The sequence below is a fragment of the Sceloporus undulatus genome, chromosome 2, assembly GCF_019175285.1.
Source record: "Sceloporus undulatus isolate JIND9_A2432 ecotype Alabama chromosome 2, SceUnd_v1.1, whole genome shotgun sequence".
Classification (NCBI taxonomy): domain Eukaryota; kingdom Metazoa; phylum Chordata; class Lepidosauria; order Squamata; family Phrynosomatidae; genus Sceloporus; species Sceloporus undulatus.
Genome location: NC_056523.1, coordinates 3782771 through 3802398, shown reverse-complemented (window position 1 = coordinate 3802398; position 19628 = coordinate 3782771). Strand labels below are relative to the sequence as shown.

Sequence of the window (19628 nt, the reverse complement as noted above, 5' to 3'; positions counted from 1 at the left end):
TTATATATTTTTATGTATATTTATATGTATATATGTATATTGTGTGTATGTATATATATATGTGTGTGTGTGTGTGTGTGTGTGTTTGTGTACACACACATACACACATATACACACCCGCTTCATAACACATACATATATACATATTATTACTGTTGATTTTATATATATATCGAGCTGCCTTTTCGCCTTATGTTTGTGTATTTGGCCTTTTATCATCATTTTCAATAAACTATTAGAATGTTCTCAATGATTTTTCAGTTGTGCAACTATTATCAATTTCACAATTTAAATTTCCACGCCAGCCTGTTTCACTTCACATGTAATTGTTTCCTATTCATGAGATATATATAGATAGATATAAAGATAGATAGATAGATAGATAGATAGATAGATAGATACATTGATACATAAACAGACTGACAGACAGACAGACAGTCATCCCCAGACATGCTTTAAGTTGACTCATTTTATATCAAGCTTTGAAGGTAGAAATAAATAATACTGCTCCCATCATCCACAGACAATGGTCCTTGCAGTGTAGTCCAAAAATAGCTTTAAGTACCCTGCTTTTAGATCAGGAATGGGGAGGGGGGAGGGCGGAGCCCAAGGGTGGACTCAGTGCCATTGCCAGGATTTTGGGAAGGGGTGGTGGTCCAAACAAAGTTCCACAATTTTGAGAGACTAGAGCCAGCACCACAAAAGTGAGGTCTAGCTATGGGTTATTACAGGCTTTGGGATTTGTATTTTTGAGGAGCTGTTTGGCCATCTCTGCAGGGTGCCACAAAGAACTACAAGTCCCAGCATTCCACAATATGGATGCAAACTAGTCCTTCCTCTGAAGGCGTTTACATCAGATGCATTCAGCAAAGCGCAGCTGTTGAAGCAATGATTGGTAGGTATTCTGTCTGACCATGCTCTGAAGCACTCTGCTCATGCTTTACTGTACAGTATTCCAACTTCTGAGCAGATCTAAGAACACCCCCCCCCCCACCCACCCACCCACACACACACACACTACATACACACGTGCACCCATTTTTTAATTCCGAAATCTCACCTTTCATGTATACCCCTCCCTCCTTTCATCCCTCCCCCAACTTCCCCTCTCTTCTCTGTAGAGCCATTTTTTTAAATCAACGCTTGCTTGCTGGCCGCTTGTGTTCCTCTTTGGCAACTTTGGCAGCACCAATTTTAAAATTAATAAACAGCTATGGAGAACACCTCTAAAAATGGCGGTAGAGGATGTACAGTAGTTGGAAAATAGATGAGACTAGGGCTTTGATTGCAATTTGGGGTGAACAGGCTATACAGATGCAACTAAATAGCAGTCATAGAAACATATCTGTTTATAAAAAAATAGCAGTTCAACTCAGTAAACATGGTTTTTCTAGAACTTCTCTGGAATGTAGGACGAAATGTAAATCGCTCAAGAGGTCATTTAAACAGTCCTCACAACTATCTCGAACAAGCGGGATGGGTGCGATAAATATCCCATTTTATAGGGAGCTTCAGGAAATATTTGCTGGAGACGCATCAGTGGAACCCAAAAGAGCGGCCGGAGGGAACGGTCTTGAGTTCAGACATCTGGAGGACACAGAGGAACCTTTGGGGATGCCACCTCAGACCCAGTCAAGTGATGATTTTAGCCCCAGTGCTGGTTCAGAAGATTTATTTTCACAAGGTAATTTTGATATTTTTATATGTACTGTTTGTTAATTAAATATTTCTGTTAATCCTTTTTCATTACAAACACTTTAATTAAGATATTGAAAGGTTCCTGTATATAAAGGGTTTTTTACTTGTTTAATATCCATTCTTAAACTAATTTATAGATAAATTGTAATATTTATTTATTTAAATGTTGCAGAAGTACAACCAGGGACATTTCTGCTTAACTTGACGTCAATTAATGACGATGCTGACATGACTCAAATTCAACTTGATGATGGAGAAACTGGTGAACATAACAGCAATACAAATGTTCAGCATAAGGATAGCCAAGATGTTAATATGTGTTCTGATGATGAAAACAATGAATGTGAATTTCCCAATCTTCAACCTGTGAAACCCAGCGGTGAGAATTTGCTCTGTTTCTATTTTGTTTTCAGGACAAATTCATTGTGGCTCTGTGCTCTGGAATGCTGGGAGTTGTAGTTTAGAACAGCTGTTTAGCTATCGCTGTCTGGAGGCGCAAGAGATACAACATTCAGGGCATGGCCCCACTGGTAGAGGAGGTGGTTCTCTCCCTTCTCTCAGAAGGGCAATCTGCATGAGGAAGGGGGCAGGGAAAGAAGAGGTACATTCATGGAGGGTGGAAAGATGGAGGAAGGGTGGGTTTCTCCTTGTTCCTCTGAAGTGTAATCTGCATGAGGATGGGGGCAGGGAAAGAAATTAGAAAGAAGGAGGAGAGAGAGAGAGAGAGAGAGAGAGAGAGAGAGAGAGAGAGAGAGCACAGCCACAGATAGACTTCTATCTACTTCTTGTTGATAATTATTGTTGATAGAAGAATGCAAGAAAAATGTTAATAATATTAAGAATCAAATCCGCAAATATCAAAGCGGCAAATAATGTATGACATTATATGTATATAAATTTTATAAATATTACTTAAAATTATTATTCACAATATAGTGAGTACATTTAAAATTATGTTAGTTTATGTAAAGATTATTTCTTAATTTTGATTTTTAGAATATCATAGCAATATATATATAATCATAAGGTAGTATATAATATAATAATATTGCAGTATATAATATACTTATATACTTATATATATAGTTATATAATATTTCTTAATTTATACTTACAAACTTATACTACACATATAACTATGTAATATATGTAGATACTTATATGCATATCAGCATATATATTGTTATATGGAAATGTTATAAAGTATTTATTTTATTTATTAGTTTTATATATATAAAAAGTATGGACTAAAGGCATATATTAAGAAAATATATGTATGTAATAGTATATTCATAAAATATAATACTATATTTTATTTATGTTAAAATGTTTTACATTGTTAACGTTATTTCTTATTTTTATATATGGAAAAAAGAAATGGAATAAATTCATATATTAAAAAAAGTATATGTATGTAATAATATATTGTAAAATTTAATAATAAATTTCATTTATTATTTTAATTAATAAAATAAATTATTTTATTAAAATATTACATATATATTTATTGTATATGTAATATATATTTTAAAATATATTTAACATATACATTTAATATATATGTATTATTATATTATGAAAAATATTATGTTATATAAAACATATGATAATAATAGGAATTATTGTGAAAATATATGTGCTGGTAATATTGTAATATGTATAATGTATAAAATAATACATAAACTATACCATAAGATAAATATATAATGGAAATATAATAAATTAAAATAGAAATATGATGTAAATTAAATCCTATTATATTATAATATATTACATTGCAATATAAGATATATATATTTTTAAATATATAATTAATATATCTATTTTATAATTCATATGATATATATATTAATAACATATTTACATTATATAAATATATTACCAATATAAATCTTATTTTTACATCTAACCTATTACGTATATCAAACATATGAAAAAAAATTACTGGTTATATATAGTAATAAATATATATATAATATATGTATAATGCTATAAATAAAGTGTAAAATAATATATAATAATATAATGTAATATAGTTTTATATATATGTATATATAAATATATATATAGCAATATAAATATTTTAAATATTACTAATCTATATATCTATATATATATATATATAATGTATCATATATCACATATTTATTTTCAATACTTATTATTAAAAATTTCTATATATATATATATATATATATATGTTTATGCATATATAATAATTATTTATAATATAATATTTCATTACAATATATTTTTGAAACATGTAAATACATATATATATTTATATATATATAAAATACATATATATATATTTATATATATCTAAATTTATATACAAATTTTTATATATATATTCTTCTATATATATAAATCTATACATAGATGTACATGTATACAGCTTATATATATATATTTCAATATTATAATATATACTTAATACATATATATAAATACATATATATAAATAAACATATGATCAATAGCAAATGTATATATGTATTAAACATATATATTAGGAGGAGGAGGGGCAGCAACGCCTGCAGCTGGCTTTTAGAACTTTGTTTTTTGTGCCCTGTCAAAGGGGCTGAATATACACTTTTTGCCGTGCAGGAAATCACTCTCTGGTGACAATTCGCAAATAGGCAGATCAGCCTGTAATATCCCATGAATTTGGAAAAATTTTTAAATATTGTGTTACCATGCAGGAAGTCACTGTCTAAATATTTTTCCCCGCTATTTTCAGCTACTTTTGCCGCCCGTCAACGTCAAGGTTTGACGCCGTCCGAGAGACGTGCAATGATTAAAAGGCGGCAGGAAAAATCGACTTGTGAGAAAATGTGTGAAAAATTGATTGAGTGTTCCCAAAATAATGTTAAAATGATGATTGAAAACAGCAATGATCGATTTGCAAAAGAGATGAATTGGAAGGAAATGTATTTTCGAAAAACCGGTGATAATTTTATTAAGCTTATTTCTGTTTTGGAAGATTTCTCTTCAATCTACAAGGAGGCTTGTGCCAACTTTCAAAATAAAGAAGTCAGGATTTTGAGATGGGTTAAGAAAAAACCAAGAACTAAGAAGAATGTGCAACTCACTCCTGAAAAGAATATTGACAAAAAAGAATTTTTGGTGGGCAACAGGGATAATGAGGCAAGTACTAGGAGAATCCAGGTGCCAGAGCCCAAAGTAAGGTCACAAAGACTTATTCGCAAGCCAGTCCCCTTCTCACCGTAATATTTGGCAGTGAAGAAAAGTGTTAAATATTAATACATATATGTGTTAATAATTAAATCTTTGCAATGTATGATTAAAACATAGTATAAGATTGCGTAAAATAGCGTAGTGCTTATGTTTTGTGGATTGTTCAAAGAAATGGAATGTGTGTATAAGAAATTTTTTTTTTATTTCAAAAAATTAATATTGCACTCAATTGTAAAGCAAAACAAATTTTAATTCTTTATCGAGATATCATACACAAAATATATATAAAAAAATAAATTTTGAAACAAATACAATATCATAATACTGAATTAAAAACTCTCAATTACAAACCAATACATAATCAAACAAACTGTCTCCAGGACTGCAGGATGGGCATTAAAATAAGAAACTAATAACAATAAACTGTTTCATCAGTAAATAACAATAAACAGTGAAAAAAATGTGAAGCAGAAAGCCATGGCTAACACATTTCCTGATCATTGACATCCTCCAGCTGTGTCACTAAGAAAAGGGAAAAGGTATGAATTAATGTACTATAGTGGATATTATCCATTTATCACATTGCATATGTGTATTACTATACATACTTCTCTGACTCATCACAGTTTCCAGAAGCTGTACTTTGGCCTCCAAGGCACATATCCGTTCCTCTTGTGTTCTTTCTAAAACTGATAATGAAATATATCACTTATGTTCATAATTATAGGATATATCATCACATTCATTAATGGAATGCCGCAGTTGTCAAATGTACTGCTAGTAAATCAATTTTATTCCACTTGATTGAAAAGCTAGCATGCATATTTTAATAAATTTCTCAAACATGCTTTCTGATTGATAATTGCATGATAATTAAATAAGATTGAACTGTAAGTAAGGAAGCAGAACAGTAATCCGCAATATGTATTCGAACAGTGGTGCCCATAATTCCAGAACAGGTACGTTGACATTTGTAATTATAACCAAAAAGATTAAGGAAAAGGTTTTCCATCTGCTGAAGACTACCTTTCACAGGAACAGCAGTAAAAATGAACAATAACATTAACATGCATTCAGTACATTAGATGTAAATAATACTTGCCCCGTGATGCCCCTTCTCCTGGTTCTTCCGCTGTAGAGTCTTAGGGAACTGCTGAAGAATTGATATATATTTTTAAGTTCTGATAATTAATAAAATTTCATTTCCAAATTAATAAAATTAGTATGATTCTTGTTTGGTAACAGCACTGCAAACTGTTGTGTTACACAAGAGCCTACCTACCTGGATTCCCTTGACAATCTTTGGCAGGATTATTGCCCAAAGCTGCTAATGGTGATGGTGGTGAAGATTGCCTTCCTGTAATTAAATTAAAAACAATAAAAGTTATTTTTTTGGGAAATGACCACAGAAATTTCCACATTTTTTTTCTGTCTGGCAATTTCTGAAACCTTTATTTTCAGAAACCTGCTGCTATGGGCCTGGGGTTGGATGGAGGAAGGGATGGCTTGATTTTACTCTGCATTAGGCTCAGGGAGTAACAAAGGGCAGGAAGAGCGAGATCGCCAGTCAAAGGTGTTGCAATCTCACCTTTGTGGTGTACCCCTCCCTCACATTCCCCTACAACCACCATTGATATCCCTTTTTCAGAAAACAGCTATGGTCAGCCTGACTATTTAGTCAGAGCCACTTTTAAATATAAAGTAAATGCTCCCCTCAGTGACTCAGCTTCCCTGGACCTGGGTCCTTCTACACACACACACACACACACACACACTCATACACACACACACACACACACACACACACACACACTGTCTCAGCCTCAGAAGAAGTTCATGTTTTGGAAGTGCCCCATGTTTGGGTAGACTTGATCCTACACAGGGGTCTAGTTAGAGGGTGCAGCCTTGGGTTAAGGGGGAGGGGAAATGGGAAGCGGGACACAACAGAAACACGCACACATACACACACACACACACAGCCAAGTTACACCGCCTCAGCCTCAGAGGAAGTTTATGGCAAGGCTTGCCTCTTACACAGCCCGTCCTTATGTTTTGGAGGAGGGGAAATGGGAAGCGGGACACAACGCAAGCGCGCACACACACACACACACATACTCACACAGCCAAGTTACACTGCCTCAGCCTCAGAGGAAGTCAGGAATCAAGAACATTTATTCAAGTAAAATGGAATATATCTACGGTTACATTGTCGTTTATATTAATATCAGTATCAATGTAAATGATTGTAAACTTACCTGCAGGAAAACGTTCATCAGGATGAGGTGAACCTGCAATCTCCCACAGTTCTCTGAGAATCTCAAAATGTTGTACTTTTGCGATCTCATGGGGGGGCGGATTAGGGCCAAAACGACCGATCAGTGCATAAAATGAACTTTTTATACATTTAAAATTTCTCCTTGCCATTTGTTATGACCGGAGGTAGCCACTCGCCCGCAGTTCTGAAGCCACGCGGCAGAAAATGTGGCAGTTCTTCCGCGGAGTGCTCTGCATAAGCATTGGCACAAGTTTTTTATATCGCCTAATTATGCCAAGCATAATTTGAACTTCTTCTGTGCGCCAATACATATATCTCTGTGCCTGCGCCATCTCCTCAACCCCACGGAGCGCAAATAAACAGATTCTGCATTTTTATACCTTTCCCAAAGGTTAAAAAAAAAGGTTTTAAACAATGTTGTTCTTTATTTCAATAGGGATGTTAATAGCTGTATACTGGAAGCCCTCCTTTCTATATAAGTACCCCCTTACTAAGTTTAATTACAATGTGAAAAACAATTGTTGCTAGTAAGGTCATCCATAGGCGAAGTTTTTAAAAACACGCCTATGTATATATGTTTGCCTGCATATATATATATATACACATTGCATTGCATATTGGCAAGAGGTAGATATGTCGCCAAAGTAGAACAAGGAAAAAGCGCTCAAATAACAAAAGCGACATGATGGGACCTTTTTTTTAAACTGCAAGCTGTGCAATGTAAGAGGATGAACCTTGCAATAGATTTAGGAAGAACAATGTAGTTTTTTTTGGGTAAATCACATTTTATGCCAAGTGCCAGAAATAATAACAGTTGCTGTAAAAAAGCTTGCTTGTAAAAATCACTGTTCGAATCTTGGGTCCTAGCGCAGTATGAAATGATTTCCCAAAAAAATTTTCTTGCATAAAAGTTCGCAGCTCAAGCTGAGGAATGGGCAAAGTTTAAGCAATTATTTAATCATAGAATCCTAGAGTTGGAAGAGACCCCAAAAAGGGCCATCCAGTCCAACCCCCTTCATCTGCCATGCAGGAACTCACCATCAAAAGCATCCTTGAGACAGACAGCCATCCAGCCTCTGCTTAAAGACCTCTAAAGAAGGTCTTCCACAAGCAAATAACTCTTACTGTTAGTAAGTGATAAGAGTCCACAGGAAATTCCTCCCAATGTTAAAATGGAATCTCTTTTCATGGAGCTTGCATCCATTGCTCCATTGTGTCCTAGTCTGCTTTTAAACAGAGGCTGGATGTTCATTTGTCACAGGGAGGGCTTGGATGGTGTATTCCTGCATGACAGAAGGGGGTTGGATTGGATGGCCCTTGGGGGGTCTCTTTCAACTGTAGGAGTCCTTGAAATACAGTTCATCTTGGCTTGGTGACGGAGATGGCAGCCAGGTGAGCCACATGCTTGCTCTGCCCTTGAGGTGTTGACTCCTTCCTTGGGGTTTGGCCCCCCCTTAACTGATCTTGGCACTAGGATGCCCTTCAGACAGAGAGAGTGCCTTTAAAGAGAGGACTGTTCTCTGTTCTCTGCCCCCTTTGTCCCTAGGAGCATTTTATCAACACATGTGGAAACGTCCACACACCATTGTTTTTGTGGCTTGATTGTGTGTGTGTGTGTGTGTGGTTTTTTTTTGTATGTGTCTGTGTGTCTGTGTGTACACGGTGTACAGTCGTCACCATGTATGAAAGTAAACAAAAATATTCATTAATATATAAATTCACGAAGTATACAGGGATGCTTTGTCTTGCCATGCTTCATGTCCCCCCAGACATGTCACCAAACAAAGAAATAGTGTTTAGTTATCGAAATAAAGGATTTCACCTCCCATAACTATATTTCCCATAGTTACTTCCATCATAGGCATGGCATAACATGGCACTATGAGTGATGACCAACATTATGAATTCATTTGTTGAAATGCTTTATTGATATACATTATATTAAAACATATTCTTGCTGCATACATATAAGATTAATTCTTTTTCAGCCATGATATTATTTCATAGTGATTTATGTATTACCTAACTTAGGAATTAAAATATGTCACAAAGGCATCCCTTATCTCTTCCCCCAATTTCTTCTCATCATCATCACTGAGGTATCGTCGTGGGTCTATAACAAATGTTTCTGGAGAAGTGTTCCTTCCATTTAGAACCTCACCATTGGTTTCAATAATGTTGTGGAGAATGCAACCTGCAAGAATTGCTGACGGTATGTTATCCACGGAAAGATCGAGCCCGCACTGCAGGGCGCGAAATCTTGATTTTAATCTACCAAAGCTCCTCTCCACGACACAACGCGCTTTTGACAGCCTTCTGTTGAACACCCCCTCCCTTTTGCTATGTCCCACCTGGAAAGGGATTAACAAGAAAGGTTTTATTGGGTAACCACCGTCTCCCAGCAGAATTGGGCCTACTTGTTTTCCCGCAATAGTCACAGTCGGACGCCCAGGTACATAAATACCAGCCTTAAGTGTGTGGTAAATGGGGGATTCTTTCAACAAAAATGTGTCGTGATTGGACCCAGTGAACCCGGTGAATAAATCCAGAAATCTTCCTTTATGGTCACGTCGCCTGCAGAATCATGGAGTGCCTTTGCTTCCGATTGATGTACTGCATGCCCTCATGAGCAGGTGCAATTATAGAAATATGACAGCCGTCTATTGCTCCAACAACCTGTGGAAATCCTAGCTGCTCAAAACCAGCCATTACCTAGTTAAGAAACATTAGGAAAGATTATGTCAGTTATCGTTGAACAATAACAAAGTAGATAAATGCATTGATACATTCCAAGCACAAAAGCCAAATGTGAGGAAGGCGCAATTTTCCTTCCGTCTGTATTCGATTTCAATAAAGCTTGGGAGGCAGGACGGACGGCTTCTTTCCCTCCTCTTTCTCTCCCACACACATAACCTATAACTCCCTGTGGATGATGCGACCGACCAACGTAGGGTTTTCCACAAACATCTATCTATCTATCTATCTATCTATCTATCTATCTATCTATCTATCTATCTCCCCCATTCGAATATCATCGCAATCGCTATCTATCCCATCTATCCCGCCGCTTTCTCTCTTCCATCTTTCTCTTCTCCCATCCATCTAGCCATCCATCCAATCTTATCTCCTCACATCTATCCATCCATCCAGCAATCCATCATCCATCCATCCATCCATCAATCCATCATAATAATTCTCTCTCTCTCTCTGTCTATTTATTATCTAATCGTAAGTACAATTATAGGTTATGTGTGCTAGTGAAACAAAACCAAATTAACTTATTAATGTGATAAACAATAAAGTTTATTGTTTATAAAGTTTATGAAAAAAATGTTACAAACCGGTCTGTAGTCTCCAAGGTACACAGATTACGGAGCAGAAACACTCCCATGCAAAGGAACACTTGAATTATCGCCCTGTAAGCAGTTGACTTGCCAACTCCAAAAATGTTGCAACTGTTGCATACGACCTTTAAGGGCAGGTACATACGGCCATGGCAATTTGCTTTTCCACAGGGACTGCCTTACGTAGCCTTGTGTCTCTCCGGTTTAGATGAGGAGCAGCTCCTTCACAAGCATATAAAAATCGCGCGCAGCATTCTGAAATGCTGTTTCCACATCTCATCAGACCAGACAGTTTTTGCATAAACGTTCCAGTGGACACCAGATTTGGGTATATCCACCACCTTCTAGACATCGGCTGCATGCTCAACTGGGAATTTTTGCGAGTAGAAACAAAGCATGCCATTAAGATCTTCCAGATGTGCACTCATTTCTGCATCATGCTCACCATTTTCAAATAGAGACATCACTATTTCGCATTGCTCCATCAAAGTTATGTATCACATGCTAATCAACCAAAAAAATTGTGAAGCTCGCCGCAGAGATCCATGGCTGTAGGAATTAAATGAAGCGGAGGGGAGGGCTTATAAAGGCAGAAGCGGAAGCGCAGCACATTGGTCCTTTCAAAAAAAAAAAGGCGCCAAGCAGAGGAGGAATTGATAACGGACGGATAATTGGAACGAATAAAGGACATACACGGTGAAATTACTCTGGGTTATTACGACGTCACACCCACGTCATTTGATTGACAATCATAGAACCGGTTTAAATCCTACATTTATACCGATCTATTTCTTAAATGAGAACGATCAGAACATTAAAACCGGTTTTAAAACGGTTTTAAAGTATAAATGGGAACAAAAAAAACACGAATCGTAACGCGGGATAAATAGCGTGGTATTATGAAATCGGTTTTAAACGAAATCGGTGTATATTACCGGTGTAAAAGTTAAGTGGGAATGGCCCATAGAACAGTATTTCCAGGCTATCGGGTCTGAGGAAAAAGCAATTGTTTTCCATTTGTTTTATGGGAGATCACCAGGAGTAGCAAGTCTGGCCAAGGGACTGCCACTTCAACTAGTATTGGTATAGAGGGCTCACCCTGAGACTGGCAGGAATGTCAGGCATGGTGCCCTTTGTTCCATGGCCCAATCCTATTTTCCCCTTAGTATTCAGTCTAGGGAAAACACAAGCAGTGATCCCAAGTGGGGAAAAGGACTGCCAGTTAAACCTCCAGGGTTTTAACTTGTCTAAAATGTGGATTATGTGATCTATCAGAATAGAACTGATCCCATCTGGACCTATGCCATCTTCCACCCGATCACTGGTGATAGCAATGAAGGTGATATTAAGGTGATTTAATTGAGCAATGAAGACTTACCACTCTGAAAGAGGAATGTTAATGTCTGACACACCTAATATTTCAGAACAATGTGCAGTTCTTTACTGGAACATCTGTGCACCTGTGTAAAATAAGACTAATTCCATGGTTAGGCAAGAGGGAGACTGGGTTAACCTTTATCTTGTGGTGAGTCCATGCAGAAGTGTGGATGCACTGTGTGTAACGGGGCCTGTTGGCAGAATTAAATCTGATTTCATCTGAGGAAGAATTGTCTAGAGACTTAAAAAAATCATAACCCAAGTGTTTAAAGATAAGATGGGTGGCAGAGGGCATGGCCTCCCTCTGGTGAGGACATGAAGCCATTTTCCTGTTTTTCTTGTGCTCTGTGGCAGCCAAAAAGACCATTTTAAAGTTGGAAGCCCCAGCCCCTGCTTGGAACCTGTGTAGCTTCTTTACAGCTATGTAGCCAAGAGGGCAACTGTACCGACAGAGGAGGGGTTCTTCCTCTTACACACACATCCATTTAAAAGAATCAAAAGGAATGTGCAGGGCCTTGCAACACTACATGTGTTTCCAGCTGCAATAGGATCCCCACACTGTTGGGATTTGGGTGGCATTGGGGCCAGAGATGGGAAGGAAGGGAGAGACCAAGAGCTTATTCCCCATCTGCCCTCTGGCAGAGTTCCAGATCTTAGGGTGGCATAGTGCTTGCAGTGGCAATGGCAGAGGCCTCCTGGCAATGCGCCTGAGCGAGAGCATTAGATCTGGCAAAGGTTCCTTGGTGGCTGCTTAGAGAGGGCCCTGGTACAACCCCCCCCTGTGTCTTATGGCTGGCTAATGTTTATGTTTTTTCCTGGAGCATTCGGCTGTTGTACGACTGGCCTTCTAGGGTTTAGCTCCATCCATATGGAGTCACCAGAAGGTCTCTCTTTTTATATTTCTTGCCTATTGGAGTGAGTGGGAAGAGCCATAACCCCAAACACAGGATGTAGGGCTCTATCTACTGGGAATAGCGCCCAGAAGGGCCCCAAGAACAATTGGGATTCTTCGATCATAGGCTGCAGTTCCATGAGGGTGGATTTCTAGGAAGAGATGGGTTTCATCAACAACAGTTGGCAGAAACGTTTTTGCCAATAGTCATGTGGGAAAGGAAGACAGGAGCTGGAAGGCAGGAATACATCATGGGCTGGTGATATAACGTCAAAGTCAAAACAAGAATAGTAAATAGTGCAAGGACCCAAAGTGGGAGATACACAGGCAGTTGGGGGGGGGGCGGGAACCCAGGTCTTAGACAGGGGGTCGGCAACCCCTGGCTCCGCGGCCCGGATGCGGCCCGCGGAAGGCGCAGGACGCCCCCAGCCTGGTCCTGCGCCGCCACCACTCCTCCTCCTCTGCCCCAGGCCACGCGGCCCTCCTGCTCCTCCCCACCCGGAGAGGAAGAGGAGGGCCGCGCAGCCTGGGGCAGAGGAGGCAAAGGGGGAAGCCTCGCGCTGCCTCCCCCTGCTTCCCCGCGAGGGCCCTCCCGGCATGGCCCTGGGCGAGGCCTTGGAGGCGGCTCCAGGTCGGAGCTCCGGCCACGGAGAGGCCCCTCTCGGGCCCGCGAGCCTACATATCAAAATGTAGAGTTTAAAAAAAAAAGTCCTACATTTTGATATGTTGTCCTACATTTGTCTCGGTTTGGATGTCTTTGCTCATGGCAACCCTACCATGGAGGAGGGGGGAGGAGGAGGGGGAGGGGGAAGGAGAAGAAAGAGAGGAGAGGAAGAGGAGGAGGGAGAAGGAAAGAAGGTAGGAAGTGGGTGGATGGCCAGAGGCTCAGGTTTTTTTAATTTTTTATTTTGGGGGCTTTTAATGCTAACAAGGTCTCCCTTGCTTTGACATGATATGTGTGATGATGGAATGATGATGATATGAGTCAGCTTCAGAGGCATGCATGACTGTTCTGAACCTAGAGAGTGTGGCTTTCCAAAGTGCCTTTTCTGTGTGTTTTTGGTTCTTTAATGTTGATATTGATATAGAAAGCCTCTGAGGCAAGGCCAATTAAATTGCTGTGATTTTTACAAACTCATGCACAGTGAAGAAAAACCAAAGTCCCTTGACCAAGTACACACTTCTGAGAAGTACACTTGGTGCAAGAACGGTGAAACCACCTTGACATGTTCAATATGCATAGCCATGTTAAACCATGCTAAGTGTAAACCCAAGGGTTATGGAATAAGCCTCTGAAAATAGGCAAGAGGCCACATTAAGTAAAGCCATGTGAAATGCACAAATGTGCTGTTGTGTGTGTTTTTGGAATGCAGGTTGGGGGTGTTTGGCCAGAAAGGGACCGAGGAGGAGAGGGCGGGCACACGCCTCCTCCTCCTTGCGGGGCTTCGGTGGGATTTGAAGGGTTAAAACACAGGGAAATGCTTGATGTGTGTGTGTTTGACCATGAGCATTCAGCAGAAGGACAAGGTTGATCAGCACAGCTGGTGCTCATTGGATCAAGACACTTCAGTGTCTAGGTGCATGTAGCCGTAGATGATGAAACCATGTGTCTGGATGCACAGGGGACACATGACATGGTTACACACCTGAACTCACTGGGTTTGGGAGACCACATGTCTGGAGTCTATAATAAACCCAGGCGTTGCAAGGATAGTGTTGTGGGTTTGTAGTAGGATTGGTTGGTATGTTGGAATTTTTAGAGATCTGTATTTGTATATAGTACTGTAAATAAAGAGCACTTCGGGGACTTTGTTTTTCTCTGGTGGTTTATCAGAAGAAGTCTAGCATCAGTTTTTCTGTGTGTTTCCCGGAGGTTCCTGCATGCTTGCTTCAGTTCCTGGAAGACATCCAGTTGCTGTTATCCCAATTGACTTTGGAGCCACGCTTCAGCTTCTAAATGCTAGCTCTGCTACAAAGGTCTGATTTAACCCCAGGACTCGTTTGAGTTGCTGACAGTGGTTATTGGACCCCAGCAGTTGCGCTGACAAGGGTTAGGGCCCAGAAGCGCCTAGAAGTCCTGAAGTTCCAGTCTGTGAGGTGCAGTTGTATGTGGTCTCAGTGCAGTCTGAAGCCAGCAGGTGGTGAGTGCTGAAGAAATCTCTGTTTGCTGTTTGAGTGCCACACAGCGGTGAGAAGCCGGGAAGCAAGATCACAAAGCTGTTTAGCCATGGAGGGGGTGAAGTTTCCACAAGCTGAATGATAACCAATATACTTCAGTTGGCGGTATTATTGCCCAGTCTCTTCTGATAAGAGAGGGACTTTGGAATGTCGTCCAGCACAGAGCTACTGACTGCAGAAGCTGCGGACCATCAAAAGCCAGAGCCACAATTTTACGACTATTGAGCCGGGAGAGATAACCAAAGAGTGTTGATAAGCGACTGCAAAAGGCTGTGTGGGGATGCTCTGGGAGAGAACCATCGTCAATACAGTCAGAGCTGTCAATGTGTTGTGCTAGGCTTTATGGCTGCAAGATGCAGGAAGGAGAGCCGAAGAGCAGCATTTGAGGAGGATGCAACAACTTATTTTTCCAAGGGCAGCAAAGAGGTGTGGACATTCCGGATGAGCAACGAGCATATATCTTCTTGGCAGTTTATCAAAGGAGTATGAAAACATTCTCTTCAGTTGCCAAGGTTTATTTAGGCACCAGATAACCTTGAACTGGTGGCTGTGAGAGTGTTGGAGAAAGCCAGAGATGCCTGTTTGAGGCTGAGCTCAAGCAAGGCAAAACTATAACCCACCGGAGGCTTCGCAGGGAGGCCAGCAGCAGCCTGAGAAAGAGCTGACTGGATCGTGGAAAGGAGAGTTTTCCATTGCGGTAAACCTGGACACTTTAAAAGGGACTGTAAAACACTTGTGCAGTCAGAAAACAACAATCCAAAACTTCTGAGAACAGGGGGTTGTGCTATGACAAGGAAAAGGACTGCAATGCCACAGAATGCTATTTGGCTGTTGGACTCTGGGGCAAGTTCACAATGACTAAATTCTGCCAGGAATGCTGAAGGAAAAGAAGGCGTTCTGAAGTGCCTACTCCACAAAATGGCAGATGGTGTGGAGAGAGAGGCGAAACACATGGGAAGAGTCTACATCCCCAGCCTGGCAAAAGACTTTTCAAGTTTTGTGTGTACCTGATTTAAATCACTGTCTTGTGAGTGGTGTCGCCTTGACAGATTATGGGTATGAGCAAAAGTTTAAGGGGGAATGACTGTGAAATTTCCATGGGCGGGCAGGTGTGTGCAAAAGCAAACAGAAAAAAACAAAAAAACAAATTTAACCACATGGTGAATAGAGCTGAATGTGCTACAGTGAGTAATGTGCATTTACCTCGTGTGCATTACTTTCAACCGGGTAATGGGGCATGTTAGCTTTTCTAGCTTAAAGAAATTGTGGGAGGTGGCCCTGATATGAAAGTGCCTAATTGTGAAAACCACCTGAATTGTACTGTGTGTGAGAAAGTCAAGCCGAAAACTGCTTGGCATAGTTGCCAAACAAAGCAAATGCACTACAAACAGGCCGTTTAGATAGTGCAACGCTACTTAGCAGGCCTATCCAGCAAGTCTTGGAAACAGCAAATTCTGTTTGGTATATGTAGACCAGGGGTCGGAAACCACCGCCCGTGGGCCGGATGCGGCCCGCGGGGCCATTGGAGCGGCCCCTGACTGCTGCCGCCTCCGCCTCCCCTCCGCCACCACCACCAGGTGGCGGTCGCGGCTTTTTGCTGCGCTGGACAACACTATTTTTTCGTCCAAAATGGTGGCGAAGTCTCACGTGACCTTCTCTGAGGTCGCGTGAGACTTCGCCACCATTTTGGGTGAAAAAATGCGGCGCCCCAGAGTCGAATCTCGTCAACCACAGAAAATTTCGCGCGCGGACTTCGGCCTCCAGGAGGCCCCTCTGCAGCCGCCGGAGCACTCAAAAGGGCTCAGACAAGCAGCAGCGGCGCTCTGGGAGAGCCGGGGCCATTGCTGGCGCAGGTGGGGGCGGGGCGGCCAGAACGAAGGAGCCTCCTGTAGGTAGGTCTCCTTGGCCCTGGTTGGCTCCTCTCCACCAGTAGGCGGACTGCCAGCCAAGGAGACGAGCTGTAGAGAGGTCCCTTGGCCCTGGCCGGCTCTCTCCTCACCGGTAGGCGGGCCTGCCAGAAACCAAGGAGCACTCCATGTAGCGAGGTCTCCTTGCCCGGCGGCTCTCTCCAGGCAGGGAGGAAGGGGCGGGGGGGAGGGAGAAGGAAAGAGGAGGAGGGGGAGGAAGGAAAGAGGAAAGGATTAGGAGGAGAGGAAGGGGAGAAGAAGGAGGAAGAGGAGGGAAAGAGGAAGGAAAGAAGTAGGAGGAAGGAAGCAGGGAGAAAGAGAGGAGAGGAGGAGAAAGAAGAAGAGGAGGAAGGAGGAAGAAAGGGAGCGAGGTAAGGAGAGAGGAGGAGTGCATTTCTGTGTATTTTCATTGCATTTAATGCTAAAAGGTCTGCTGTAACAATGATTGTGGTGGTGGTGGTCATGGTGATGGGTGATGATGAGCTTGAAAGCCCATGCAACTACTGTTTCTGAAGCTGAGAAAGTGTCACCTCCCAAAGTGTGTTTTTGTTGCTTTAATGCTAACAATCTCCCTTGCTTTGACAATGATAGTGTGGTGATGGTGATGATGATGAGTGAGCTTGAGAGTGCAGCAACTACTGTTTCTGAAGCCGAGAGTCACCTTCCAAAGTGTGAAATGCACAAATGTGCTGTTGTGTGTGTTTGGAATGCAGCTTGGGGGTGTTTGTCCAGAAAGGGACTGAAGGAGGAGAGGGCGGGCACACACCTCCCCTCCTGCGGGGCTTTGGTGGGACTCTCCGCCCTGAGGGTGGCTCCCCCCTGGAGGGTGAAAGCTCCACCCCCAGCATGCAGCCCTGCCCGGAGGGTGGAAGCTCCACCCCTCGGCTTCGGCCCCCCGACTTGTCTGAGGGACAGCAACCCGGCCCCCGGCTACCAAAAGGTTGCCTACCCCTGTTGTAGAGAACACACCAGGTTTTCCTTGTGATGACCCTGAAGGAAAGAGGGATGCTGTAAAATTCCTTCAAGGAATGGGTCACAATGGTAAAAAGGGAATTCAAATGCAAGGTGGGGGAATTAGTGACGGAGGGAGGAGGTGAATTCTCAGGAAAGAGATGAAAGCCTGGTTGAAAGGCAGAGGCATCCGTCACAACCATGCAAAACCCTGGAGGTCCTCTAGAGGACGGGTTAGCTGGGAGAAGATTGGCAATGCTTATGCAGATGAAGGACTGCAATGCTCTTTGATGCTGAAGCTCAGCAGGGCTATGGGCAGAAGCAGTTTTGGCAGCTAATCACCTAGCAAACAGGGTGTGGGATGCTGGCAGTGAAAGACTCCGTTTCAGAAATTCATGGGAGGCCACCAAACTTAAAAGGTGAGAGTGTGGGGCCAGTATGCAACAGTCAATGTTCCTGAAGAGTTCAGGAGGGAATGGTGAGCCAAAGTGGCAAAGGGTGATGTTTTGGGGGGTACTCAAGAACAAGTTCTGATTTCTTTGGGCAAAGGAAAGATCCTGTTGACAAGGAATGCCAGGTTCAAATGGCATTCAAGGTTGGGACAGACCTCCATGCCAACCAGGAGGTGTTCCTAAGGTTGGGCCAGCTGAAAACCAGTGCTGGGAATAAGGGGCAAAGCAGCAGGCATCTCCACCGAAGGAAAAGCCCAGCACATCAGGAGGGCAAATTACACAAACAACTCAACACCTGTTCCAAACTGCAAAATTTGAGTGGCACCCAGGTGGATTCTCAAGTCCAAACAAGCTCTGAGAGTGAGGACGAGAGGGGCAGGACCAAGGAGAACTCACAGGTGAGAAAGTCACCAAAGAGGTTTGTGGTGCAGGGGCTAGGGCATGCACAATAGGGACTCAGACTGAGGCGCTGGCATGCTCTGAGGCACCAGCACAGGAAACTGCAACAGGTGAAGCATGAGGAAGCTGGAGGGCAGGGCAATTCAGAGTGCCCATATCTTTCACAGAAGGGGAAGTTTTTTGTGCTAAGCCCAACAGGTCACTTCTGGAGCAGAAATAGGGGAAGGCACAGAACACATGAGTGTTCGCAAAAAGGACAAAGGTGTAGGTGGTGCAGTGGGATAGCTTGTTAGCTACAAGAGTTTTAACATGCACACTTACACATACACCTCTATGCATTTGGAGGGGATTGTCAGGGATTGGAAGTTCAGCATCGTTCTTATATTTTTGCTTTAAAATGGCAAGATGGTAAGAAGCCTGTTTGATCATTATCGATTTGTGACATAAAACAGGTTTTAACTGATCTGCTAAGATGGACGTAAATATTTTTTAGTCAATATTAAGCAAGGCAATGGGCCTATAGTTTTCAACATTCGTGTTATCTTATCATCTTTCAGAATTCAGAGTTATGTCATTCATAGTCCATGAGTCAGGATTCCTTCCCCGAGGATCATATTTAAGGTGTTCTTAAGAGGTGTTACCAAGACATCCTCTAGGTTTTTAGTAGATAGCTGTGAAGCCATCTGGTCAGGTGATTTATTTCTTTTTAAGATTTCTTAATAGCTTTCCTAATTTCTCCTTCTGTGAACTCGGCAGTTTAGCCTGTTAACTTGTTCTTCCGGTATTTTTTTCCAATTGTCAATATATCTCTCATTATCTTGCTTTTTTCTTCTGTGTTTAGCTTTTTCTATAAGTTTCCTTTTCCTATTTTGGTTTAAGTTTTTTGCCAGCCACTTCCCATTTTTATTAACGGTGTTCAAAAAACTCTTTGCTTACTTATTTTTGAGGTTTTTT

The 19628-nt window shown here is 41.3% G+C and overlaps 1 protein-coding gene across 1 annotated transcript; it reads left to right on the top strand.

Annotated features, from left to right (window-relative positions):
• Positions 1-1476: 1476 nt before the first annotated feature.
• On the top strand, positions 1477-5017 carry LOC121923121. Its single transcript, XM_042453257.1, has 3 exons — positions 1477-1684; positions 1871-2077; positions 4442-5017. Exons 1-3 carry the CDS (start codon positions 1477-1479, stop codon positions 4930-4932), a joined length of 906 nt encoding a protein of 301 aa, XP_042309191.1. The 3' UTR covers positions 4933-5017.
• Positions 5018-19628: the final 14611 nt, after the last annotated feature.

What these genes read in the sequence shown, in the direction of transcription:
- LOC121923121 (XM_042453257.1), top strand. Translation starts at nt 1,477, where the DNA reads ATGGGTGCGATAAATATCCCATTTTATAGGGAGCTTCAGGAAATATTT. An exon ending in AGAAGATTTATTTTCACAAG is followed by an intron (nt 1,685 to 1,870) that starts GTAATTTTGATA and finishes TAAATGTTGCAG; the next exon opens with AAGTACAACCAGGGACATTT. An exon ending in TCAACCTGTGAAACCCAGCG is followed by an intron (nt 2,078 to 4,441) that starts GTGAGAATTTGC and finishes CGCTATTTTCAG; the next exon opens with CTACTTTTGCCGCCCGTCAA.